The sequence below is a fragment of the Chrysochloris asiatica genome, unplaced genomic scaffold (assembly GCF_000296735.1).
Source record: "Chrysochloris asiatica unplaced genomic scaffold, ChrAsi1.0 scaffold00200, whole genome shotgun sequence".
In the NCBI taxonomy this organism is placed as follows: Eukaryota; Metazoa; Chordata; class Mammalia; order Afrosoricida; family Chrysochloridae; genus Chrysochloris; species Chrysochloris asiatica.
Genome location: NW_006408718.1, coordinates 1,663,766 through 1,686,541, shown reverse-complemented (window position 1 = coordinate 1,686,541; position 22,776 = coordinate 1,663,766). Strand labels below are relative to the sequence as shown.

Sequence of the window (22,776 nt, the reverse complement as noted above, 5' to 3'; positions counted from 1 at the left end):
TTTCAGCTACTACAGCCATAAGTGTAAGTCAAGTTCATCAAATTGTAGTGGATTACTCTTTTTTTCCCCCTCTTTTTTCTTCTTCTAGTTGAGTTCTGATCATCCTGGCATTGCCAGGTCAAGTGGCAAAAGCTCTATACATGATAGAGTTTTGCAAGACCAATGACCTATTCATTGCAATTACCTTTTTAAAAAGATATAAAAGATGACTATACACATGGACCTCACCAGATGGAAAACACAGAAATTAAATTGACTACATCTGTGGGAAGAGACGGTGGGAAAGCTCCATATTATCATTCAAAACCAGGTCAGGGGCAGATGATTGAACAATCAGTTGCACGTAGGCAAGTTCAGTCTGATGCTGAAGATAATTAAAACAAGTCCATGAGAGTCAAAATATGTCTTTGAATATATCCCACATAAAATGGAGACCATCTCAATAATGTATCTGATGCATTAGACACTAAAGACCAAAGGCCAGAAGAGCTATGGGATAACATCAAGGTTATAATCCAGAAAGCATGCAAAAGGTCATTAAGAAGACAGGAAAGAAAGGGAAGTCCAAAATGGATGTTGGAAGAGACTCTAAAACTTGCTCTCCAGCATAGAGATAATCAAGCAAACTGAAGAAACAAGGAAGTAAGACGGCTGACCAGAATATGCCCAAGGGCAGCTGAAACCAACCAAGTCAAGTATTATAATGAAATGTGCAAAGGTCATGAGTTAGAAAACCAAAAGGGAAGAACACCCTCAGCATTTCTCAAGTTGAAAGAACTGAAGAAGAAATTCAAGCCTCAACTTACAATATTGAAAAGTTCTATGGACAAAATTAACTCCTGGTGTGGTTCTGTAAAATCAGCACTGGACTCTGAACCACGAGGTCAGCAGTTTGATAGGAAGAGATTCATATGTCTGCCCATTCCTAAGAGAGGTGACTCAAAGGAATGTGGAAAGCATCGGACATTATCTTAATATGACATGCAAGTGAAAATTTGCTAAAGATAATTTAAAAACAGCTGTAACAGTGCATTGACAGGTAGCTGCCAGATCTTCAACCTGGATTCAGATGATGATGTGGGCTGAGGAATATCATTGCTGACATCAGATGGATTCTGGCTGAAAGCAGAAAATACCACACAGATGTTTACCTCTGCTTTATTGACTACGAAGACGATTTCGATGATGTGGATTATGACAAGCTATGGACAACATTGCAGAGAATAAGTATTCTGGAACACTTAAATTGTTCTCCTGAGCAACCTGTACCTAGATTAAGAAATAGTCATTTGAGCTGACACTGAATGGTTTAAACAAGGACATTGAATAGCTTAAAATCAGGAAAGAAGTGTGCCAGGGTGGTAATCTTTCACCATGCTTATTCAATCTGTATGCTGAGCAAATCACCCAATAAACTGAATTACATGAAGTAGAACCTGATATGAGGGTTGGAGGAAGGCTTATTAACAACCTGCGATAAGTATATGATGCAATTTTTCTTGCTGAAAGCGAAGAGTACTTAAAATACTACTGATGAACATCAAAGACCTTCAGTCTGGGTTGCATCTCAATATAAAGAAAACAAAAATCCTCACCACTGGACCAACAAATAACATTATGATCAATACGGAATATATTGGAATTGTCAAACACTTCATTATGCTTGGAACTGCTATCAACATTCACGGAAGCAGCAGTCAAGAAATCCTGTGACGTATTGCATTAGGCAAATCTACTGTACAAGACCTCTCTAAAATGTTCAAAATCAAAGATGTCAATTTAAGGACTAACGTATGCCTGACTCAAGCCCTATATTAAATATTAGACAGTATGAGAGTTGGACAATGAATAAGGGAGATAGATCATAGACGAATGGATGCATTTGAGTTATGGTGTTGGAGAAGAATATTAAAAGTACCAGGGACTGCTAGAAGAACAAACCAATCTGTGTTGGAAGAAGTAAAGCCAGAATGTTCCTTAGAAGTCAGGATGGCAAGACTTTTTATCTGATTCTTTGGACATGTTATTAAGAGGGACCATCTCTACTTGCTAAAGTGGAGGGTCAGCAAAAGAGAGGAAGACCCCCAATGAGATGGACTGACACGGTGGCAGCAACAGTGGGCTCAAACATAACAACAATTGTGAGATGGTGCAGGACCTGGTTGTGTTTTGTTCTATTGTGCATTGGGCAGCTATGAGCAGAACTGACTCAATGGTGCCTAACAACAACAACAACAACAACAACAGATGAAGGATAAATACTGGTGTGGTAACTTCAAGGTTGGCACTTCAAACCCACCACCAGCTTTCAGAAATCTTATACATGGTCACTATGAGTTGGAATTGACTCCATGGCACACAATAACAACAAGAAGCAAGTGTTATAATCAGTCAGCCATCTAGTTTCTGTTGAGTTGACTGCACTGATGATGAGTCTGTGTGTGTCAGAGTAGAACTGTTTCCTAAGGTATTTAAGACTAACTCTTTTTGTTATACTGAGGTACATGCCTAGGTCTTTCTTCTGAGACCTATCTGGAAGGATCATAACCTACACCCTTTTGGCTAGCAGCTGAGAATGTTGAACATTTTCACCATCTTTGGACTCTAAGAAAATATTTCAGAATTAAACCAATTGCCTCTGAGTTTACTGCAACTTATAGTTGCCCCATCTGATCCAGATTTTCAGTGGTTGTGATCTTTCAGAAGTTGATTGCTAAGACTTCTTCTGAGATGCCTCTAGGTGCATTTGAACTGTCAACCTTTCAATTATCATCTGAGCACGGAACTTTTTTTTTTGACACCAGGGATTCCTAATAATGAGCATGTTATTTGCATGACTATATTGTTGTTATGTGCCTCCAAGTCAGTTCCAACTCATAATGACCCTGTATAGGGTTCCTGAGGAGCAGATGGTGGGTTTGAACTGCCAAACTTGTGGTTCACACTCCAGTGCTGAACCTACAGCTCCACACCAGGATTTGTGTCTTATTTCATATATTCAAGTGAATTATCTTGATGGATCGATTGTAACGGTCTAATGGATTAGTTGCTACCATGATGGCCATTTTACACTTGAGATGATTGAGTCATAGAGGGCCAGTTTACACAGTGAGTAAAAGGCGGAACCCTGGTTGACATTAGTCTGGGTGAGCTATATAGCTGATGCTTCTACCCATGGTGAATGGAATGTCTGCTGAGTAAGTGAATTAGTAAACACAAGTGATTCTCAAGGGAGGAGACACAGGACCAGAAAGGCAGAAAGGAGGCTTGTCTTGAGGAGTCAGTCCTTGGACCATGATCAGGAGCTTGGACAGTTTTCTATTGGCAGGTAGAAAAGCAGAGACCTTGCAGCTTTATTCTCCTACAAACAATAGGGAAGAGAGTGAGAGTTTGAGCGCAAGGAGACTGGAGTCTGAAGACTCTATTTTTTGGAGCATTATATTACGGTTTGGGTGACATTTATTTTGGAGACAACTGAATTTGTGCAGTTGACAAATGATGGAGCTCAAACTCCAGGGCTATCTGTATGTGGAGTCTGTCCTGGTGTGGCACTGTAGGATCAGCACTGGATGGCTGCCTGCATGATCAGCGGTTCAAACCCACCAGCTGCTCCTTGGAAACCCTATACAGGGTTGCTATGAGATAGAACTGACTTTTTGGTACTTCCCAACAACAACAAGTCTACCACAACAAGGAGCCATGGTGGTGCACTGGGTTAAATATTAGGCTGCGAATCCAAAGGTCTGTTGTTTGACTCCACCAGCTATTCATGGAGAAAAAGATGATGCAGTCTGTTCTCATAAAAATTCAGTCTTGGAAACCCTATGGGCAGTTCTACTGTGCCTATAAGATTGCTCTGTGTTCGAATCCAATTGTTGTCAATGGGAGGTAGAACCAGAAAGATACAGTTCTGATGATAACTAGGAACAGCCTGAAAGAAATAAGGAGATAAAAACTCATTCTTATTTAAAAAGGCCTGGTCTACGTGCGATTTCAGGGGTTTTCCACTTTTTCATCCATAATACTTTCTAGGTGTTATTTTGACTCGTATACTGCAACAACCCAATCAGCAGGCCCTTGGATTGCCTTCATTGGGAAATTTAAATACCACGGACTGTTTCTTCTCAGTGGCCTCCGTACCAAGGCATAAATCAGGCCAAACTTGTTTGAAATCCTGTCTTTAGAAGGTTACACATTTTGACAAAATTTGCTGCTGATTTCGTCCAGGTTTTGGATTTGTAATGAAACCTGAAACTATAACATGCAGGTCCACCTTGGGGTCTTTTGGCAGAAGTACCAAGCACCCTTAGTCTAAGATTCCTCTCTAATCTCATCCTGGCAAGCAACATTACTTCACTAGAAGTTTAGGGCGAACCCTGCAAGCCTTTTATGTTATTATAGAAGGAAACTGACCAAGCCAGCAATTTGGGGCTGTTTCTGCTCCTGAGTGTTCTCGAGTGTAAAATTGCAGAATTAGCAATATCTTATCCTCTGTTGGCTCATGACTTGGAGATACCCCAAGTCATGACTGGGGCACAAAGTTAATTAATCTGCTCATTAAAAAAGAAGAAATGTCTCATTTGCATTTATTTGCGTTCCGATCTTACGTGCACCATACATTTTGGTGATCTCTTTTCATTCTTCTGTATCACTGTTCTAAGTAGGTATTTGACCAAGACATTGAGCATGTTCATGGGCTAGGTTTTCCTTAAGGGGCCTATGTGTGAATATCAGTGAGTCTGGCAGAATTTGATTGTTACATTTACAAGTAATAGTTCTGATTCATGGAGACCCATGTGTTGCAGAGTAGTACTGTGTCCCACAGGCTTTTTGGTGGTGCTGATCTTTCAGACGTAGATCTCCAGGACTTTCTTCTGTGACATCACTGATTTTATTAGAATCACCAATCTTTCTGTTAGCAGACATGCAGTGACATTTTGCTCCACCCAGAGACACCTGATTTTCATATAGATCTAATTCTGGGTAGAAATTATTTTCCCTTTCACAAACTGTTTAAATTTATTCCTAGTTATCACATGCCACAGTGGGAAAAAGATTGATATGCTGTAATAATCTTGGAAAAGGAAGACTTTGTCTCCATTTGAGTTGAAAATGGTTTTTGGGATAATCCATTCAATGATCTATAATTTCCTACTCAACTGACTTTTCCATGGTCACATATGTGGGAGTTTTCTCTTTCTTTGCTTTTCCTATCTATTTGGGAGGTCTGCTTTTGGAATTTTTTTCCCAAGTGAAGAAGACCATATTGTATTTTGGATTTATTTTAGAGGGTGTAGCGCTGTGGGTTAACGGCCAGACTGCAAAGCCGTTTGAACTGCAAGGTTGGCTGTTCAAGCTCACCAGCTGCTCCTCGGAAACCGTATACAGGGTCGCTATGGGTCGGAGTACACTCAAAGGCACTTAACAACAACAACTTTCAGAAAAATAGTTTTCACCTGAGTATGCCATGGTAACCTGAATCCAGGTCCCCTGAAACCTCCTTTAGAGAGCTTGAAGGAAGTCTCCTGAGGTAAGGTGTGAAGGGGCAGGGCTAGGGCCCCTGTGAGAAAGGTTCCAAATACAAAGAAGATAATAAGCAAGTAAAGCCAAAACTCCATGGGAGCATCAGTGTGTTGGGAGAGCAATCTTTGCATATGACAGAGTCCAGGGGTCTCCAATGTGCTTCTGTGTTTTGTAGTAATCACATTTCTGATACATGACAATGGTGTGGCTGTAAGGGGGTGCGGGAGCGGCTCAGGCAGCGGTTAAACCACCTCTATGCTAACAAGCTTAGCAATCAGGTTGTGAAGGGTCCTGGCTGGAGGGAAAAAAATGCAACCCAAACCTTAGACCTCTGTCAGACTGTGAGCAGAATTATATTAGTGAACTAGTTTTCCAGTGTGGACAGGAAATAACCTCTCCACAAACCGCTTCTTTAAAAACAAGCAGTGGTGCCTAAAGCTATCCAGTGTCGGTCTCCCTCCTTCCTTCCCTTCCTCCCTACCAGCCTCCCTCCCTCCCTCTCTGGAGCTCCCTCCTCCCTGCCTCCTCTCCTGAGCTCTCTCCCTCCTCCCTCCCTCCTCTCCCGCTCTCCCTCTCCTCTCTCGCTACTGAGGGCCCCCACAGCAGTTCCCAGCCAGCGTGCTCAGGCTGCCTGCCTGCTTGCCTGCTCTATGTGTGTGTGTGTGTGTGTGTGTGAGAAAGAGAGAGAGAGCGTGTGTGCGTGCGTCTACTTTGTACTGCGAAGAACACAGCCCATGTGCTCTGCATGGACATTCCTGCTACTCTGTTGAGCTTGATTCTCGACAAGCAGGCAAGATGTCCAGCACGCCACATGACCCCTTCTATTCTTCTCCTTTCGGCCCATTTTATAGGAGACATACACCTTACATGGTACAGCCAGAGTACCGAATCTATGAGATGAACAAGCGACTGCAGTCTCGTACAGAGGTAAGTTCTCTAGCCTTGGGCGTGTGTTTGTGTGTGTGTGTGTTTCTCAACTGTGCATGGGCTTGTCCTAGGGTTTCAGGTGGAATGCGATGGAAAGTGTCCCACTAGGTACTACCGCGGACATGGGAAGGAGCTACTAGTTTGAACGCCCGAGCTTCCAGGCTCAGCAACTCTTGGAGCAAGGGGACAGTTTCTGCCGGAATCCTGAAATAGACAGTACCACCACTGGATCCTCCAGCCCGGTCTCTAGTAACAGTGCTTTCCCGGGACTGGGGGAATTCTAGGTTCTGAGTTGCGCCTGTTGTGTTTGTTGAGATGGAATTGCAAGAGATTTTTGTGATCATTTGCATCAGAAAAAAAATATATGTATATTTTAGCAAATCCCGGAGGAGGAGGTCTGCTGTGACTTGCATTTGCTTTTCCCAAGTCATCAAAATCGAGGTTTAGGGAGAGAAGAGTCACGCTGCTTACTTTTAGAACTAGCCCTGGAGGGACACATGTTTGTGAATTTCCTTGTGAATTTCAGCCGCCTTGGACCAGAGGGGTCCTGACAAGACTCCTGTGGTGGTTACCTCCTAGGGAGCTCCTACCTTTGTCTGGAGTTGAATCAGCATTTGAGTGAGCTCTAGTTTTTGCATACTTGTGATTGTGTGCCTGCCTGAGAGGGAACTCAGCCTCCTAAGAGAGCAAAGTCTGGGAGTAGAAGGCAGACAAGACTTTTGGAACTTTCTAAAGGCAAAACTCTAGACTTGCCTCCTGCCATTTAAATCTTTAATGTCAGCTGACTTTTATGTTGTACTAGCTTAGCTGGCAGGTCTTACTACTGGGTTTCCAGGTGCCTGGAAGTTGGGGCTTTATGTTGAAGTGTTCTGAAAAAGAGTTTGTTGTGGGAGCTCCCAAGTCTCCTGAAAAGTGGAATTTAGTCTTTTCTGCAGACTGCAAATGCCAGGAGCGTGTATGGCAAAAGAGTTTTTTAGAGACTAGCTGTGGTGGAATTGCAGATGGATTATTGACTCTCAACTCTGAAAAGGGAAGCAATTGAGGATGCATTAGAAAAGAAAATACACATGCTGGAATTGTCAAGTGAGCCATGGAGAATTCATGACGCTTAATGTATTTAATGCAGCTAACAAGATGTGACCTGCTTTCTGATTGGCTAAATTCTAGAGAAGGACTGATTTTTTTTAAACCAAGCTGTTTGTATCACTGCCATTTTCTTTACATGTTAATGCACCAGAGATGTTAACTCTAATTTATCTGTATTGCTATCCACAGAAGCTATAGAAGCTTCTATGGAAGGGTTACTTCTAGTTTGCTTAGGGCGGTGAGCTCTTGGAAGTAAATGATATTTATGTGTGTTCTTGTGTGTGTTTGTCTCATTCAGATCTGTGCCCCTGTATGTTGGAAACTTAAACTCCCTCAAAAAACTATTGGTTGAAGTTGCCAGCTTTCTGAATTAGGAGGGTAGAAACTGTCTTCTGGTTCAGGCACCCATCAATTACAATACAGAGTTATAAATATGCTATTTAAAGTATGATTTTTATAATAGATTAGAGGCCACTGTGACTCAATTCTTGTTCTGCAACAGAATTAAAAAATAATCTGTGTCCAGCTGACGTTTTAGAAAGTTTTTTGAGGCATTCTCTAAGAAGCTCGTACCGTTAGGAACTCAGGAAGACTCCTGATCTCTTTCACCTGTGCACCTCGCTGACAACTTGGCCGCTTCTGACCTTGGCCATGCCTCTGTGAGACTTGCCTTGCCCTGTCACTCATTAAAACTCCTCAGGGTAGAGTCAAGTCCCTTTGTTTGTTTTACATTTGAGAAAAGATCTTTGACAAGCCTCCCATTAATAGTATGTGGTTTCACAATGACACATTATTTTTTGTGAGAGTTAAACTTGGGAACTCTTAACTTTTGGATTATGGGGTATTACTTGTAAAGATTTTTCTCTGAATAGAAAACACTGTTTCTTAGCTCAAGAACCAGGAGAGGAGCACTTGCTGCGACAATTTCTGATGATTCTTTTAAACCTTTCTAACTGTGACCATAAAACCAGGAACTATTTCTCGCTGTGTCCTAGTGGTGCCCATAAACATACATGCCCCAAACCTTTCCACCTCTTACTTAGATGTTAGATGTTTTTCTTTATAATTATTCCAGTAATTGTCTTGACACTTACTCTGGGTATTTTTTTTTGACCAAGTTGTACATGATATTATGAATCCCATGACATACATGTGTTTTTATTTCATATGGGAAAAAAAAAGAGAATGAGTTCATTGCTCCCAGGAGACTGAAAAATGAATATACATTGTTCAATATTGTGCATGATGTGTGATTGGAAAGTACTGAGGAAAAATAACAATCACTTTTCACAGAAAAGTTACACTGTGCCTTTACCAACAATTATTATTTTTTGATAAAATTCAGTACTAAGTCCCATAAAGGGATTGGTTGAAATAAAATACAATGGGACCCCATAGGAGTTACTAATCTATTCACACAAAAAGTCAAATAAATTGTTTAGCCGTTAATTTTGGAATAGCTAGTGCATCCCACTATTGGTAGAGAATTGGTTCTTTTTTTCTCCCTCTCTCCTGGTGCTCACTCCCATAGTGCATAGTATTCTGCACTATGAGCTCTAAGGATCTCTCATAGCCTAGTGGTTATGAGTGGCTGCTAACCTCAAGGTCAGAAGTTTGAAACTACCAACTGTTCCATGGGAGAAAGATGAGGCTTTCTGCCACTGTAATGATTTACAACCTCAGAACCCCTATACAGGGTCACTATGAGTCAGGACTGACTTCAAGGCACACCACCTCCACCACCAGTGAGCACTGGACAACTAACTGCAAGGTCTGCTCCCCAGAAATCCTATATAGGGCCTTTATGAGTCAGAACTGACTCTAGAGCACTTAATACCACCACTATACCACACACATACCTCTAGCTCTCCATTCCTGTTTGAATTTGTGAACATAGACTTGTCTGAAAAAGAAGAGCAGCAAATCAGTTTCTGATGCGTGAACAGTGAATCAAGTTTAGAGACATTTTCTAGAAACCTCCTTCTCATGGAAGGAAAGTAGAAAAGAACCACAATGCTCACCTGCCTTGTGTACTACACACCTTTCTTCTGTGTGCCTGACATTCAGGAATTCTCTCCTGGGGATTAATGTGTTGCTCCCAACACATTAAACTATTCCCTTCAGAAGCCAAGTGTCTAACTCATCTCTGTTGCTCCCAAACTAACCTGCTCCTAACCTGCAAATTACCTGCAGAGGCCTTTTCAATTTGAAAATAAAACTTTGATTCTGCAAAAATTCTGGTTTTCTTTCCTAGGTCCAAGTATTTGGATTCTAATAAAAGGCACAGAAAGGATTTCTTAACTCACAGGATTTAGTTCAAGTTCACAAAGAGTGCTTGAGCCACAGGATAATACAATGGACCGCAAGGTCAGTTTGACCTCAAGGTCGGTGGTTCAGACTCACCAGCAGTTCCTCGGAAACCCTATACAGGGTTGCTATGAGTCAGAACCCATTAGGCTGCACTGAACAAGAAGAACTGAAAGCAGCAGGAAATAATGGGTGGAGAAATCTTGTTTAAAGATGGAGTTTAAAACAGTTCTTGGAACCAAGTAGGTCCTCAATAAACTCATGTTGACTAGCCAAGAAATTAATCAGTAGATGGAAGAGAGTTTGAGGGCCTTGTTTGGTACCCTTCCTTGAAAACCACTGTTCTGGTGCCTTTTGGGGTGTTGGAGTTCCTCCTGTTGAGCTATTTCTGGCATCTGCTAGGTTTTATCTTCACCGTTACATTTATTCTATCACTTGACACGATTTAGATCGGCCAAATGAAAGCCAGTGTCTGAGAGATTATAGGAGTTGACCTCTGCTCAAGAAATGTGAATGCCTTAAAAAGCCAACAACAACAACAACAGAAAGATAGTTTGCATGCCGGTTTGGTTTCAATGTTCTGGAAAATACAATTACTTTGCAACACCAAAGCCTAGTGGAACTTTATAAAGAAATGTGTGGCTGCCTCCTCCCTAACCCCTTTAAATGAAATTAAGAAAAGCTTAAGGTCTTCCTTGTTGTTCTTTATAATTCTTAGTCCATTGAAGGGGGCTTGTATTTTCCATTGTGAATGATGCCACGGGTTGACCAGGACTTATTCTAAAATGAATGTATTTGAATGGTCTTGTGGTCCCACATGTATTTTGGAAGAAATGCAACCGCGGAATTATATTGTTGACTATTGCACAAGCGAATACAGTCAGATAAAATTTAGAAATAATGTGCCGAAGACTTCAGCATTTAGTCTGTAAAAAGCTTCAATAATAATAACCGCACTATTTTATTATTATTTTTTTAATCTCGCAGGGTCTAGGCTATGAGAAAAAAAAAATGCCAGTTGCGTATATGAGCATCTTGGTGGACATTATTTCAAGTGAGGGGAATTAACTGTTTATTATAGAATTTAAGACAGTTTGTCAAGTAAAGTTATAAAAATCTTTGCTATTGTACTTAACTCTTCTGTACATTGTTCCCTCATTCAGATGACCAGAAATGGCTCTACTCGAATGAAAATATTTTAAAATATACTTTTTTTTCCTTGTTGGCACAATTTATTTTAATAAATTACCGTCATGATTCCCTGATGAGTATTTCTTCTGTTTTAAGATTCTTTTTTTCTTTTATCAATATTACATATCCCACTCCAAATGTGAAAACTGTGATTAAAACTGGAAGCCACACACACAAGGATTTTATTAGCATTAATACCCGGTTGTTACTTTTTTTTAATAGGCTTGAGCATGAATATTAAAAATGTTTGAAGACCTTGAAATTTCAATCTGAGACTTCTCACCCCTCCTCAGCTCAACTCTAAAACTCCCCTGGGAGAGGGTAGGAGGGGCTGAGGGGCTGAAGTCTCTTTTCTTTCAGCTACATTTTTATATACTTCAGTCAAAGGCATTTCAACTTGTAACATCATGTTTATTCATAGGCCAGCTTAGGATCATGGATGTTCAGATGGAGTCTAGTTAAAATGAGATTAGGAGTTTTGGATAGATGGGGGGATCGGGGATGAAGGAAAAATGCTTTGCAATAATGCTTCCTAATATTCCCCTCCACCCTCCCCACCCCCGAAATTTACAAAGAAAAAAAAAAAGTTGTTGAGCTATAGGATTGATTTTTAGTGTTAAACACAGAGCTCCACATTTTTCGTAAGGGGTTGCTGAGGAGTTGGGGGAGGGGGTTTGGAGTGGAAAGGAAAGCTATTTTGAAAATGTTAAATGAAACCAAAAGTGCAGTTTTTAAAAATGAGAGCTTCCAACCCCTCTTTTTTTTTCAGATCTCTACATGGCCTCAGAAAACAAATTGCAGAACTCTTGTACTGATTTTATTTTCCTGAAGTCTATTTTTTTTTTCTTCTGTCTTTCTTACTGTGGAACTGTTTTTAATTAAAAATTGCTGCAAACTAACTATTCATAGGAAACCAAGGAGGAAAAGAAAAGAAAATAAAATAAAAGAAAGTCTCTCCACTGGCTTTGAACAGATTCTTATCAGTCTAAAATCAATGCAAGTTTAAATTTCTCCTTTGGTGTATAAATTATGATACAAGATGTAAACTGTATGCATTTTGTCAGCTTTTAGCTTTGTGTTTGTGTTACAGAAAGAAATGAATTTGAATTGTATGGCGAACAGGGTTATAAATCCCCTTTTATTACTGTCCTCCCCATCAACTCATTTTATTTTTTCAACCAGGCAGGACCCCAGAACACCCCATTTCTGAACAAACAAAACAAAGCAAACAACCCCAAACACCCAACTTTCTGACTTGTCAAGAACAAGATTCATATAATTCCTTATTTGGCTTGGAGGGGAGGGTTTCCAAAAAATAATCCATCTAGGAAAACTATCACACAGTGACATGCTAGAGAAAGGAACATTTTAAAACACACACACACACACACACCAGATACTACACATACTTTTGTCATTTTCTGACAAAGATATTGTTTTGCTTTAGTCATGTTGAACCTAGGCTTTCTTTTATTTTCAATTTAAATTCTGACTGCAAGTATTTGAACACTGTTGTTGTTGTTAGGTGCCAAAGAGCAGGTGCGGAATCCTAGTGACCCTATGCATAACAAAAGGAAACACTGCTTGGTCTTCTGTCATCCTCCTCCTCATTATTGTTAGAGTCCATTGTTATTGCCACCCTCTCTTTCCATCTTGTTAAGGATCTTCCTCTTTTTCCGATTACCCTCTGCTTTTCCAAACATGTTGTCCTTTTCCAGGGAGGGTCCCTTCTGGTAATATGTCCAAAGAATGAGAGACAAAGTCTCGCCATCCTGACTTCTAAGGTGAATTCTGGTAGCAAGTCTTCCAAGACAGATTTTTTTTTTTTTTTCTCTTCTGCCAATCCACAGTCCTTTCAATATTCCTTGATAACACCATAATTCAAATGCATTGATTGATTCGTATTTGAACATTGTTGTTGTTCAGTACCGTGGAGTCGGTTCTGACTCATAGTGACGCTACACAGGATTTCTGAGGCTGTAAATCTTTTCGGGACCAGAACACCTCATATTTCTCCCACGGAACTGCTGGTAATTTCGAACGCTGACCTTGAGGCTGGCAGCCTGACTCGTAACCACTACGCTAAAAGAGCTACTGTATTTGAACATAGGCAAGAGTTAATAGATTAATACTTAAAATACAATCCAGTCATTCTTTTCAAAGTTTTCATACTTCAAGCAATGACTATGTCAGAGTCTGGAAATACAGAGATGGCATGGTATTTTCTGTCTTACAATTTAGTAGTGAAAGGGGAGAAATGAAAGTGACTCTTCTGAAATGGTGGGTGTATATATGTACTGAGGAGTCCTGGTGTGGCGCTGTGGGCTAATACGTCAGACTGCAAAGTCATTTCAACTGCAAGGTCGGTGGTTCAAGCTCACCAGCTGCTTCTTGGAAACCTTATACAGGGTCACTATGGGTTAGAATCGACTCGATGGCACTTAACAACAACAACATGTGTATTGAATGTGGTGCTCATTGTAGGATAAATTGATCTGCTTACCACAAAACTGGTGGTTCAAACCCACCAGCTGCTCCTCAGAAACCTTATATAGGATCACTATATGTTGGAATGGACTTGGTGGCACGTAACAACAACAACAACAACAACATGTCATTGAAAGGTACTAATGATGACGTTGGCTAGTGTTTTTGGCATCTTTACTATAAGATGTGTATGGTGCTAGGTGTTTTTTGGATTTCAGTTCCTGAAGCTTTCATTATCATCCTGTAAGTTAGGTGCTATTAACATCTGTAACAATTTTTCTCTAATGAGAAAGCTGGGAACAGAGAGGTTAAGTGAAATTTTCAGTGTCACACAGTTGGTAACTTAGCTCCTGAATTTGTGTACTTCACTACTTTACTATAACAACTTTCTTGAAATAAATTGTTGCTAGGCTTCCAGTATCACCAGTATACATTTATTATGGGATCACTGTGGTTCTGTATGATAAATACTGATAACCTCCAGGTCAGTGGTTTGAGCCCACCAGCTGCTTAGTGGGCAAAAGATAAGGCTTTCTGTTTCTGCAAAGGTAAATGACCATACACAGGGTCGCTATGAGTCAGAACCAATTTGACGTCACTTAACAGCAGCAGGATTCCATTGTCACCGTGTATATTTATTAGATGAAAACATTCGTTTTATGCCAGGACAGGTTGACTTGGAAATGACTTGGAAGTTGACCCTATCTTCTTGTTTTGTTTAAAAAAAGCTTTTATTGTGAATTGGACCCTATCTTCTTGACTTGGTTCTACTCATTTTTATCTGATTTATTTTGAAGTTGGAACTTGTGAGGTCCAAATACATCCTGGTCATTGGGAAAAAATAACGAAATGTCACTCTCTATTGAAGATCTTTATATATGTTCCATTTTATCTGAAAACTCATTGGAATTATTACAGAATGCTATGCATAACCATCTTATTCTATTTTGTACTTGAAATAGTTAGATTTCCCTGCAGAAAGAGTAAAGGAGGGTGTTTGGATGATTGTTGGAAACTGCCATGGGATGAGTGTCAAAGCAGTCTTATTTTGGAGATGTCAGTTTCTCCCCAGTAATAACCAATGTAAGAAAATTAGGAACCAAATGTGGTATCCTATTGGCTTTCTTGGCAAGCAATCAATTAAGAATCTTAGAGAAAAGAAAGACTTGGAAGAAAAAGAACTCCAAGCAAGTTGATCTTGTCACTCTCCTGGTTTGATCCAATCCTCAGAGTCTACAGTGTCTGCATAAGTTCTCTGTGCGGTGGAAGACGATGGTTGTCTCCTACCCTCTCAGCCTGACTTTAGGCACTGTCTTTACAGTGAGTGCTTTTTTATTGGAGATGAGATGGAGCTCCTCCTTTGATCCATCGAGCCCTTAACAACAAGATCCTAAGAGACATGCAGCCTGATGTTCCTTTAACATATAGGAAACTGAGGCTCAGTGAGGTGTCTCTCTCTGCCTGGTCACTCCCAGGTTGGGATGTTTCAATTCTCCCATTATGTGTTCTTTTCTGAGGCATGATGGTGAGGCAACGCTGTCTCTGGTTGACCATTCTGTATCAGAATTCATGACAAGAACATCCTGCCCTGGTCCTAGTATCCATTCCAAACAAAAGGCTCATTAACATTAATGGTTTGACAGACTTCTGAAAAAGAGGAGTCTGAGTTATTCTGGGGAAATTTTAAGCCAATGATCATGCTGTAGGATAAGCACTGGCTTGCTAACCACAAGGTCAGTAATTCAAGCTCACTAGCTACTATTTGGGGAGAGAAAGATAAGACTTACTGCTTCTGTAAAGATTTACAGCCCAGGAAACTCTATACAGAGTGACTATGAGTTGGAATTGACACAGTGGCAACCACTTTGATTTTGAGTTATTCTCTCTCTTAAGGAGTCCTAGTGGCACTGGGAGCTAACCTCATTGGGTTGCTAACTGTAAGTTTGGCTGTTCAAACTCACCAGCAGCTCCGCAGGAGAAAGATGAGGCTTTCTGCACCAATAAAGATTTATGGTCTCGGAAATATTAAGGAGTAGTTCTTCTCTGTCCTGCAGAGTCACTATGAATTGGAATTGGCTGTATGCCATTGGCTTTTTTCCCCATTTTTATTTGGTATTTAAGGAGTCCTGGTTCCTTAGTAGTTAATTGCTTGATGGCTAACCAAAAGTCAGTGATTCAAATCCATCAGCTACTCCACAGGAGAAGGATGTGACAGTGTGCGCACACTAATGATTAATAGCCTTGGAAACCTGTGGGCCAGTTATACGTTCTGTAATAGGGCCACTATGAGCCCTGGTGTGGTGCTGTAATATAAGCACTAGACTGCCAACTGAGCTAACCACAGGTCAGCAGTTCAAACCCACCAGTCACTCTAAGAAACCCTTTACAGGGTCACTATGAGTTGGAACTGACTCAACGGCACTTAACAATTTTGTGGAAATCTCCATGTGGCACTGTAGGATAAGCACTGGACCACAAGGTCAGTTTGAACCATAAAGTCGGTGGTTCAAACTCACCATTCACTCCTTGGAAACCCTACTTAGAGTCACTATGAGTCAGAACCGATTTGTCGTCACTTAATGATAACACAACAAAACAATTGCATCTGTTTCGACTCAGTAGCATCAAGTTTATTTATCTATCTGTTTATTTGTTTATTATCTCTCTTTGGAGTCCCTGGATGGTGCAAAGTAATAATTCACTCAGCTGCTAATTGAAAGTCCATCCAGAGATGCCTTGGAAGAAATGCTCATGAGCTACTTCTAAACATCAACCACCAGGAACCATGTGATCATAGGTCAGCTTTGACATGTGCGGAGTGCCATGAGTTGCAGAGAACTGGATGGCCACTGGTTTATTGCCACTCTTTGGAATAGAGGTGGCCTCTCTTTTGTTCTCCTTGCCCCCTTTTTCTACCTAAGAATCCATTCTCTATGAGTAACTCGGGTGACATTGTGAAGTATAAATCAGATCCAGCTTCCCCTCAGCCAAGAATAAGCCCCAAATTCCTTGCTCTGCTTTACAGTTCTTTTGGCTTTTATGATCGTGGTGGGAGTAGCCCACCAAGTTGATTCCAACTTTCAGTGACCCTGTCTGTATAGGGTTTCCAAGGCTGTAAATCTTTATCGGAGCAGGAAGTCTCATCTCTCGCCCACACAGTACCTGGTAGATTCAAAGTACTGACCTTTTGGTTAACCACCCAGCTCCTAATCCACTATGCTACCAGAGGTTCTTGCTATTTATCTCCTACATATGCTCATAGAATCAAACTACCAAGGGCTTCTGTGGGATCCACTGACTTGACTTGTAAGCTTGCTTCATTCTCTGGACCTTTGCCCTCAGTAATAGTATCTTCATTAAACACCACCACCAAACAAAACAAATAGAAACAAAACAGGGAACGTTGAGTGGATTTCTCAGCGCTGACTCATGAGGCTTCATATGTAAGAGTACAACTTTTCTCCATAAGGTTTTCAATGGCTAATTTCCCCAAAACAAATTGCCAAGGCTTTCCTGGAGGCACTTTTGGGTCAATTTGACCCTCCAACCTTTTGATTAGCTGTTGAATACATTAACTATGTGGGCCACTCCTGTTGTTGTTGTTATGTTCCGTGGAGTCGGTTCAGACTCATAGCGACCCTCTACGGGGTTTCTGAGGGTGTAAATCTTTACAGGAGCAGAAAGCCTCCTCTTTCTCCCACGGAGCAGGGACACTGTGAGTCCGAATCGACTCCCTGGCATTTAACAACAACAATAAAGATCTTGATAGAAGCAGGTCGTGTGTCTTTCTCTCATGGAGATATTGGGTGCATTTGAACCACCATGGTTAGCAGCTCAGTAATTAACCACTGTGCAGGCAAAGGTCCTTTCTGTTGAATAATGGTACGTAAGTTGTACTAGTGCTGGTCCCAGGCGTTCTGACTAATACCAGAACCATTATTTCCCCAGAGTCTTACAAGCATGTGCCTGCAAGTCCAGCTGGAGAAATATCTAGGAGCATAGGAGCCCTGGGAACACTCACTGATAGAACATTCCACTAGACAGACTCACAGAATAAAAAGAAGCCTAGAGAAATGAGAATGTCTTCTCTGGTGGAAGTGTTTGCCTGAGAATTTTACCCTCCAGGTAGTGTGAGTCTGTTGGGAGTCTCCTGACTTCTGATGGAAAAATATTTATACTTCTCCTAGTGTTTTCCTTCTCATTTGCTACTTCCAGTCCCTCTGTTTCTTTAGACTCCCCCTGAGGGCCCACAGCTATGATAGGAATGGTGATACCTTATGTTTGGCATATACTTTATGATAGGAAACCTTGTGTTTCCTGGAGTGCTTAGAAGTGTAGGCAGAGCTTCTACGACCATTAATTAGCTCTTTGAACCGACCCCCACAGCAGAAAATACGGAAGGTTACTTTAGTGTACGATATCGCAGTATGTAATAACTTTGTATTTGCTAATTTTTGTGCATGTGTGTGCATGTGTGTGCGTGAGAGAGAGAGAGAGATGCTTGTCAAATCAGATTGTGTGTATAAATGTGTATCTTAACTTTAGGGAATATGCACAATTTTTGTTTCACCAGAATTTTCTTTTCTCTAGAGTAAAAGGAGTGACAAGCTTAGAATAAAAACTATGAACCTGAGTTTTATTTATAGTAAAACAGGGCTGAGCCTACACCCCGACTCTGCCTACTATTGCTGTATGGTTTTAGGAATATGTCTTAGCTTTTCAGAGCCTTGTCTTTCTTAGTCTGTGAGGTATAGAGTTGTTGTTGTTGTTAAGTGCCGTTGAGTTGGTGTTGGCTTACAGCAACCTTGTATAGGGTTTCCTAGGTGCAGCTAGTGACTTTGAACCATGGACCTGGCAGTTCAAGCCGACCTTGCAGTCCGGTGCCTCTTCCTGCAACACCGTTAATGTGTGTTAAATGCCTGTTATCATCAGTACTCAGAAAATGGAGACGATGAGGAGGCTGACTCTACTTCCATTGTCAGAACACACACCTTTGCTTGATATCTTAAAAATGTTTTTAAAAATCCCTTTTGTATGGCGTAGGCTTGTTGTTGTCATTAAGTGTTGTTGAGTCAGCTCCAACTCAATGCTGCCTGTATAGGGTTTCCAAGGAGCAGATGGTGAGCTTGAACCACATTAACCTGCAGACTAGTATATTTCAGTTTAATAGATACACTTGCAACAAAACATGCGAGAACTTAGATGTGGTGCTCTTGTAATACTTGACGATACCATGAGAATTGCCACTGTGATATAGTTGCTGTTGCTGGATGCTGAGCCAATTCTGACTCATAGCAACCCTCTTCAACGGTAGAACTGTCCTGAGGCAGAATCCTGGTTAGGGAATGGCAGGAATGGATCATGCCCTAGGCGCCACTGGAAGGGGGAGCCACTGAGCAGTTTCTATGAATCACTACAGTCTCCGGGGCCAGCTAGGAGAGATTTTTCAGCAAGTTAAAAACTAAAACACTTGAGGGCCTTCATGGGTGAAAGCAGACTGGGATCTTGCTCTGTTGAGTGTAGCTGGAAAAAAGAAATGCCTTTGAGCCCATCACAGACCAATTTTCATCAAGGAAGGCACAGTTGTAATTCCCAGAGTGCCATCTCGTGCTAAGAAAAGGATGTGTGGGTTTAATTTGTGTTTTTGAACCGGTATTACGGTAAAATTCTCACAAAGATGGGTGTCAGATGTTTGGACAGGGACACAATTTCAATGCTTGCCATAGCTGCTGTTTTCTGTAGCTAAACCTCTGCCTAGAGTTTCCTAAGCTGTCATCTTTACAGGAGCAAATTACCTTGTCTTTCTCCTGTGGAGCTGCTGGTGGGTTTGAACCACGAACCTTTCAAGTTAGCAGCAGAGCTCTAACATTGTACCACCAGGGTGTGTATGCATAGAATTGTTGCTGTTAAGTGCCATTGAGTCAATTACAACTCATAGGGTTTCTGAGAAGCGGCTGATGGGTTTGAACTGCCAACTTTGCAACTGTTCCATGGGAGAAAGATGAGGCTTTCTGCTTCCGTAAAGATTTACAGCCTAGAAAACCCTGTACAGGGTCGCTATGAGTCGGAACTGACTCCACAGTACATAACTACCACCAATGTTCAAGAGGGAGTTTAGTTTAAGAGTGTGCAGGGGAAGGTAGAGTCCCCACTGAATATATTTCATCTTGTTAGACGGGTCTGGTGAAAGGAGATGGAGATAAGATTCTTATGATTCAATGGTGAGAAATTGTTATATGACTAATTGCAATTGTCAAAACTGTAAAGGTAGACATTTTGTAACAAAAATGAGGGAGTACTTAATCTTACAGTCCAGAAAACAGAGGTCAAGGTAGAAGAGCACAAGCGGAATGCAGGACCCTATCCAGAGAAGCAGCGACACCAGAGATGGAGGCAGAGCTGAGGCCATGGAGAGAGGGAGCAGCTGAGGGCCTCACAGAAAGAGAGGGACTGTGTGTTGGTGGCCAGGAGGCAGGCTTGCAGAATGTGACCTTTGGTTGTATAAATTATTATATATTCTTGAGTGTTTCTGTGAACATCCCCCCCCCCCCAAAAAAAAAAAAAAAACAGAAAAAACAGGGAATGGAAGCAAATACTGTTGAATGATGATGCATGGAGGAGATTGTAATCATTGCAATGAAACGATGGTGTAAAGCCGATGTTCTCCCATATAAACTATCACCCAGTTCACAGTAAAAACTTAGAAAAACAAAAGCAAACAGATATTGCCAAGGAGACATCAGTAAAAAAGAAAAAAAAAAGAGTTGACTCATGTACTAGACATAACACTATGTTGTGTTGTGATCAGAGTTTGTTTCATCTAAGAACTCAGTGGAGACAACATTATATGGAAATTCTTCACGTTGACAGTTCTGCCTCAGGGCACTGAGATAGGACCCCAAGAGTGGACTAGCAAGCACACGCTCCCTGGCCTTGACTGGACGTTTCTTCTAAGGAGGAACAATTCTCAATGCACAATCCAGCATCCACTTCCGGTGAGGGCGCTGTGTCCGCACAGATCTGATGTCTGAAATGCCACGTGCATGTTGGGACTGACAGCAAACAGCGCTGCCATTCATCTACTATGGGACATATTGTCAGGAGGGACCAGTCACCGAAGAAGGATATCATGTTTGGTAAGGTGGAGGGTCAGAGAAAAAGAGGCAGGACCCCAGCGAGATAGATTGGCCAAGTGGCAGCACCCGTGGGCTCAAGCATGGCAACAATTGTGAGCGTGGCCTAGAACTGGGTAGTGTTTTGTTCTGTTGTACATAGGGTTGCTATAAGTTGGTACCAACTTGATGGCACCTAACAACAACAACAACTAAGCAGTGGCTTCTTGACCAGATCAAGCTGATAGGTAGTATAGCTACCTGCCTCTGCTTCTCCTATAGGCGTTAGACTGTATTGGTATTGTATCAGGAATGTCAGTGTGGAAACACCTTGATTTTTCATATTGAAATCTTTAAATCACACCTGCTTCTAGACTAGGACACCTGTGCTTTATTTAAACTTCCACATTACTGATCATTTTAATCAACTTTCTCGAGAAATGTCTTGCAAAGTTCAAACATTAAATTGTTCCCAGTTTTTATGTGGGGGGAAGGTGAGCACTTGTTAAGTTTTGCTTCCCATTGGAGGTACAGTTTTAGGACTTGGGAAGGTTTTATCTTGACACTGAAAATCTGTGGAGATAAGCAGAAGCTAAACCAATAAGCAAGATTTACTAGTTGGTAGTATTAATTGAAAGTAGCTTTTCTTATACCTTAAAATCTTAAACATACTTACCTGACAGTTGACTGAAATTTCTTAGTTGACATTGAAATTAGGCAATTGGTACACATGACCTGTTGTTTGGTGCTGGTGGTGGTGGTTATGTGTCATGGAGTCGGTTCCAAGTCATAGTGACCCTACATAGGGTTTCCCAGGCTGGAAATCAGTACATAAACAGAAAGCCTCATCTTTCTCCTGCAGGACTGCTGGTAGTTTCGAACTGCTGACCTTGAGGTTATCAGCCTGACTCATACCACTAAGCTACCAGAGCTTCTTTGGAAACCCTGTTTAGGGTTATTATGAGTCTGAATCGACTTGATGTCACTTAACAGCAATAACATTGCTTCCAATGAGCCCTGGTGTGGTGCTGTAGGATGAGCTCTGAATTGATAACCAAAAGGTTGTTCAAACCTACCAGCCAATCTTGGAAACCCTATACAGGGTCACTATGAGTCAGAACTGACTCAACAACACACAGCAACAACAATTGCTTACAAATTAGTCAAAGATCACAATTTCAGGATTGGTACTCTAGGATAAGCACTGGACTGCAAACTGCAAGGTTGATGGTTCAAACCCACCAGCCACACAACTGAAGCCCTACACAGGGTCACTGTGAGTCAGACCTGACATGACAGCACATAACAATAGCAACAAGAACTAGAGATCAGCTAGCCAGAAGTTCTGATGATGGTGGTGTAGACATAGCAGAGCTTACCCGGACTGTGATTCAGAAGTGATCTAGGGTTTTTGAAGGCATACCAAACACCCACATAATTTCCAGAAACTAGCCAGATCTTACCTGGCTGCACATTTGTACTTCAATACTATAAAATTTTTCATATTTTAAGTACTTATCATTCTCATTTTTCAGTTTGCCAAATATCTTAAAATAATATTGGTCTTGTTGTTGAGTGCCATCGAGTCAGTTCCGACCCATAGTGACACTTCATAGGGCTTCCAAGGAACAGCTCTGAGCTTTTAATGTCATGGTATTGATGTTGGATAAATAAGGGTTGTTCTTAACTCTGTCAATTTATTTAAAATACAGTTGCATTTGCTTTAAAATGCATATCTATATTTTTGCTTTTAAAAATATAGTGCATTGTGTATGCATAGTGTTTGTAAAATACAGTATTTTGCAGAGATACATAAATAAAAGTTGTCTTTAATTCGGTTGTTAGGTGCCGTCCAGTCGGTACTGACTCACAGTGACCTTATGAAAAATAAAATGTAACACTATCCAGTACTGCGCCAACCTATGCAAAACATATTGGCTTTTTAGTATATAATTTTCATGCAAAAATGCACCCATTTTTATATGCTTAGGAGCATATTGAAACATCCTTTTGAATCCAGTTCTTTTAACTAAAATTAATTTTGACTATTTCACCATAGCTTTAAATCTTCTTAAAATATAGGGTTGATCCTTGATTTATTCATACATCTGTTTATGTTTTAAAAATTGACACTATTTTATAT

The 22,776-nt window shown here is 41.0% G+C and overlaps 1 protein-coding gene across 3 annotated transcripts in view; it reads left to right on the top strand.

Annotated features, from left to right (window-relative positions):
• Positions 1-6,217: 6,217 nt before the first annotated feature.
• Positions 6,218-22,776, top strand: part of LDB2 (LIM domain binding 2) — a 602,558-nt gene continuing 585,999 nt past the window's right edge. For 2 of the 3 annotated variants that reach the window (XM_006872483.1, XM_006872484.1), the window contains exon 1: positions 6,319-6,450. In XM_006872483.1, coding sequence (XP_006872545.1) covers positions 6,319-6,450 — 132 coding nt within the window. Of the gene's footprint in view, positions 6,451-22,776 lie in introns of all 3 variants that reach the window. The other variant, XM_006872482.1, reaches the window with a different exon arrangement.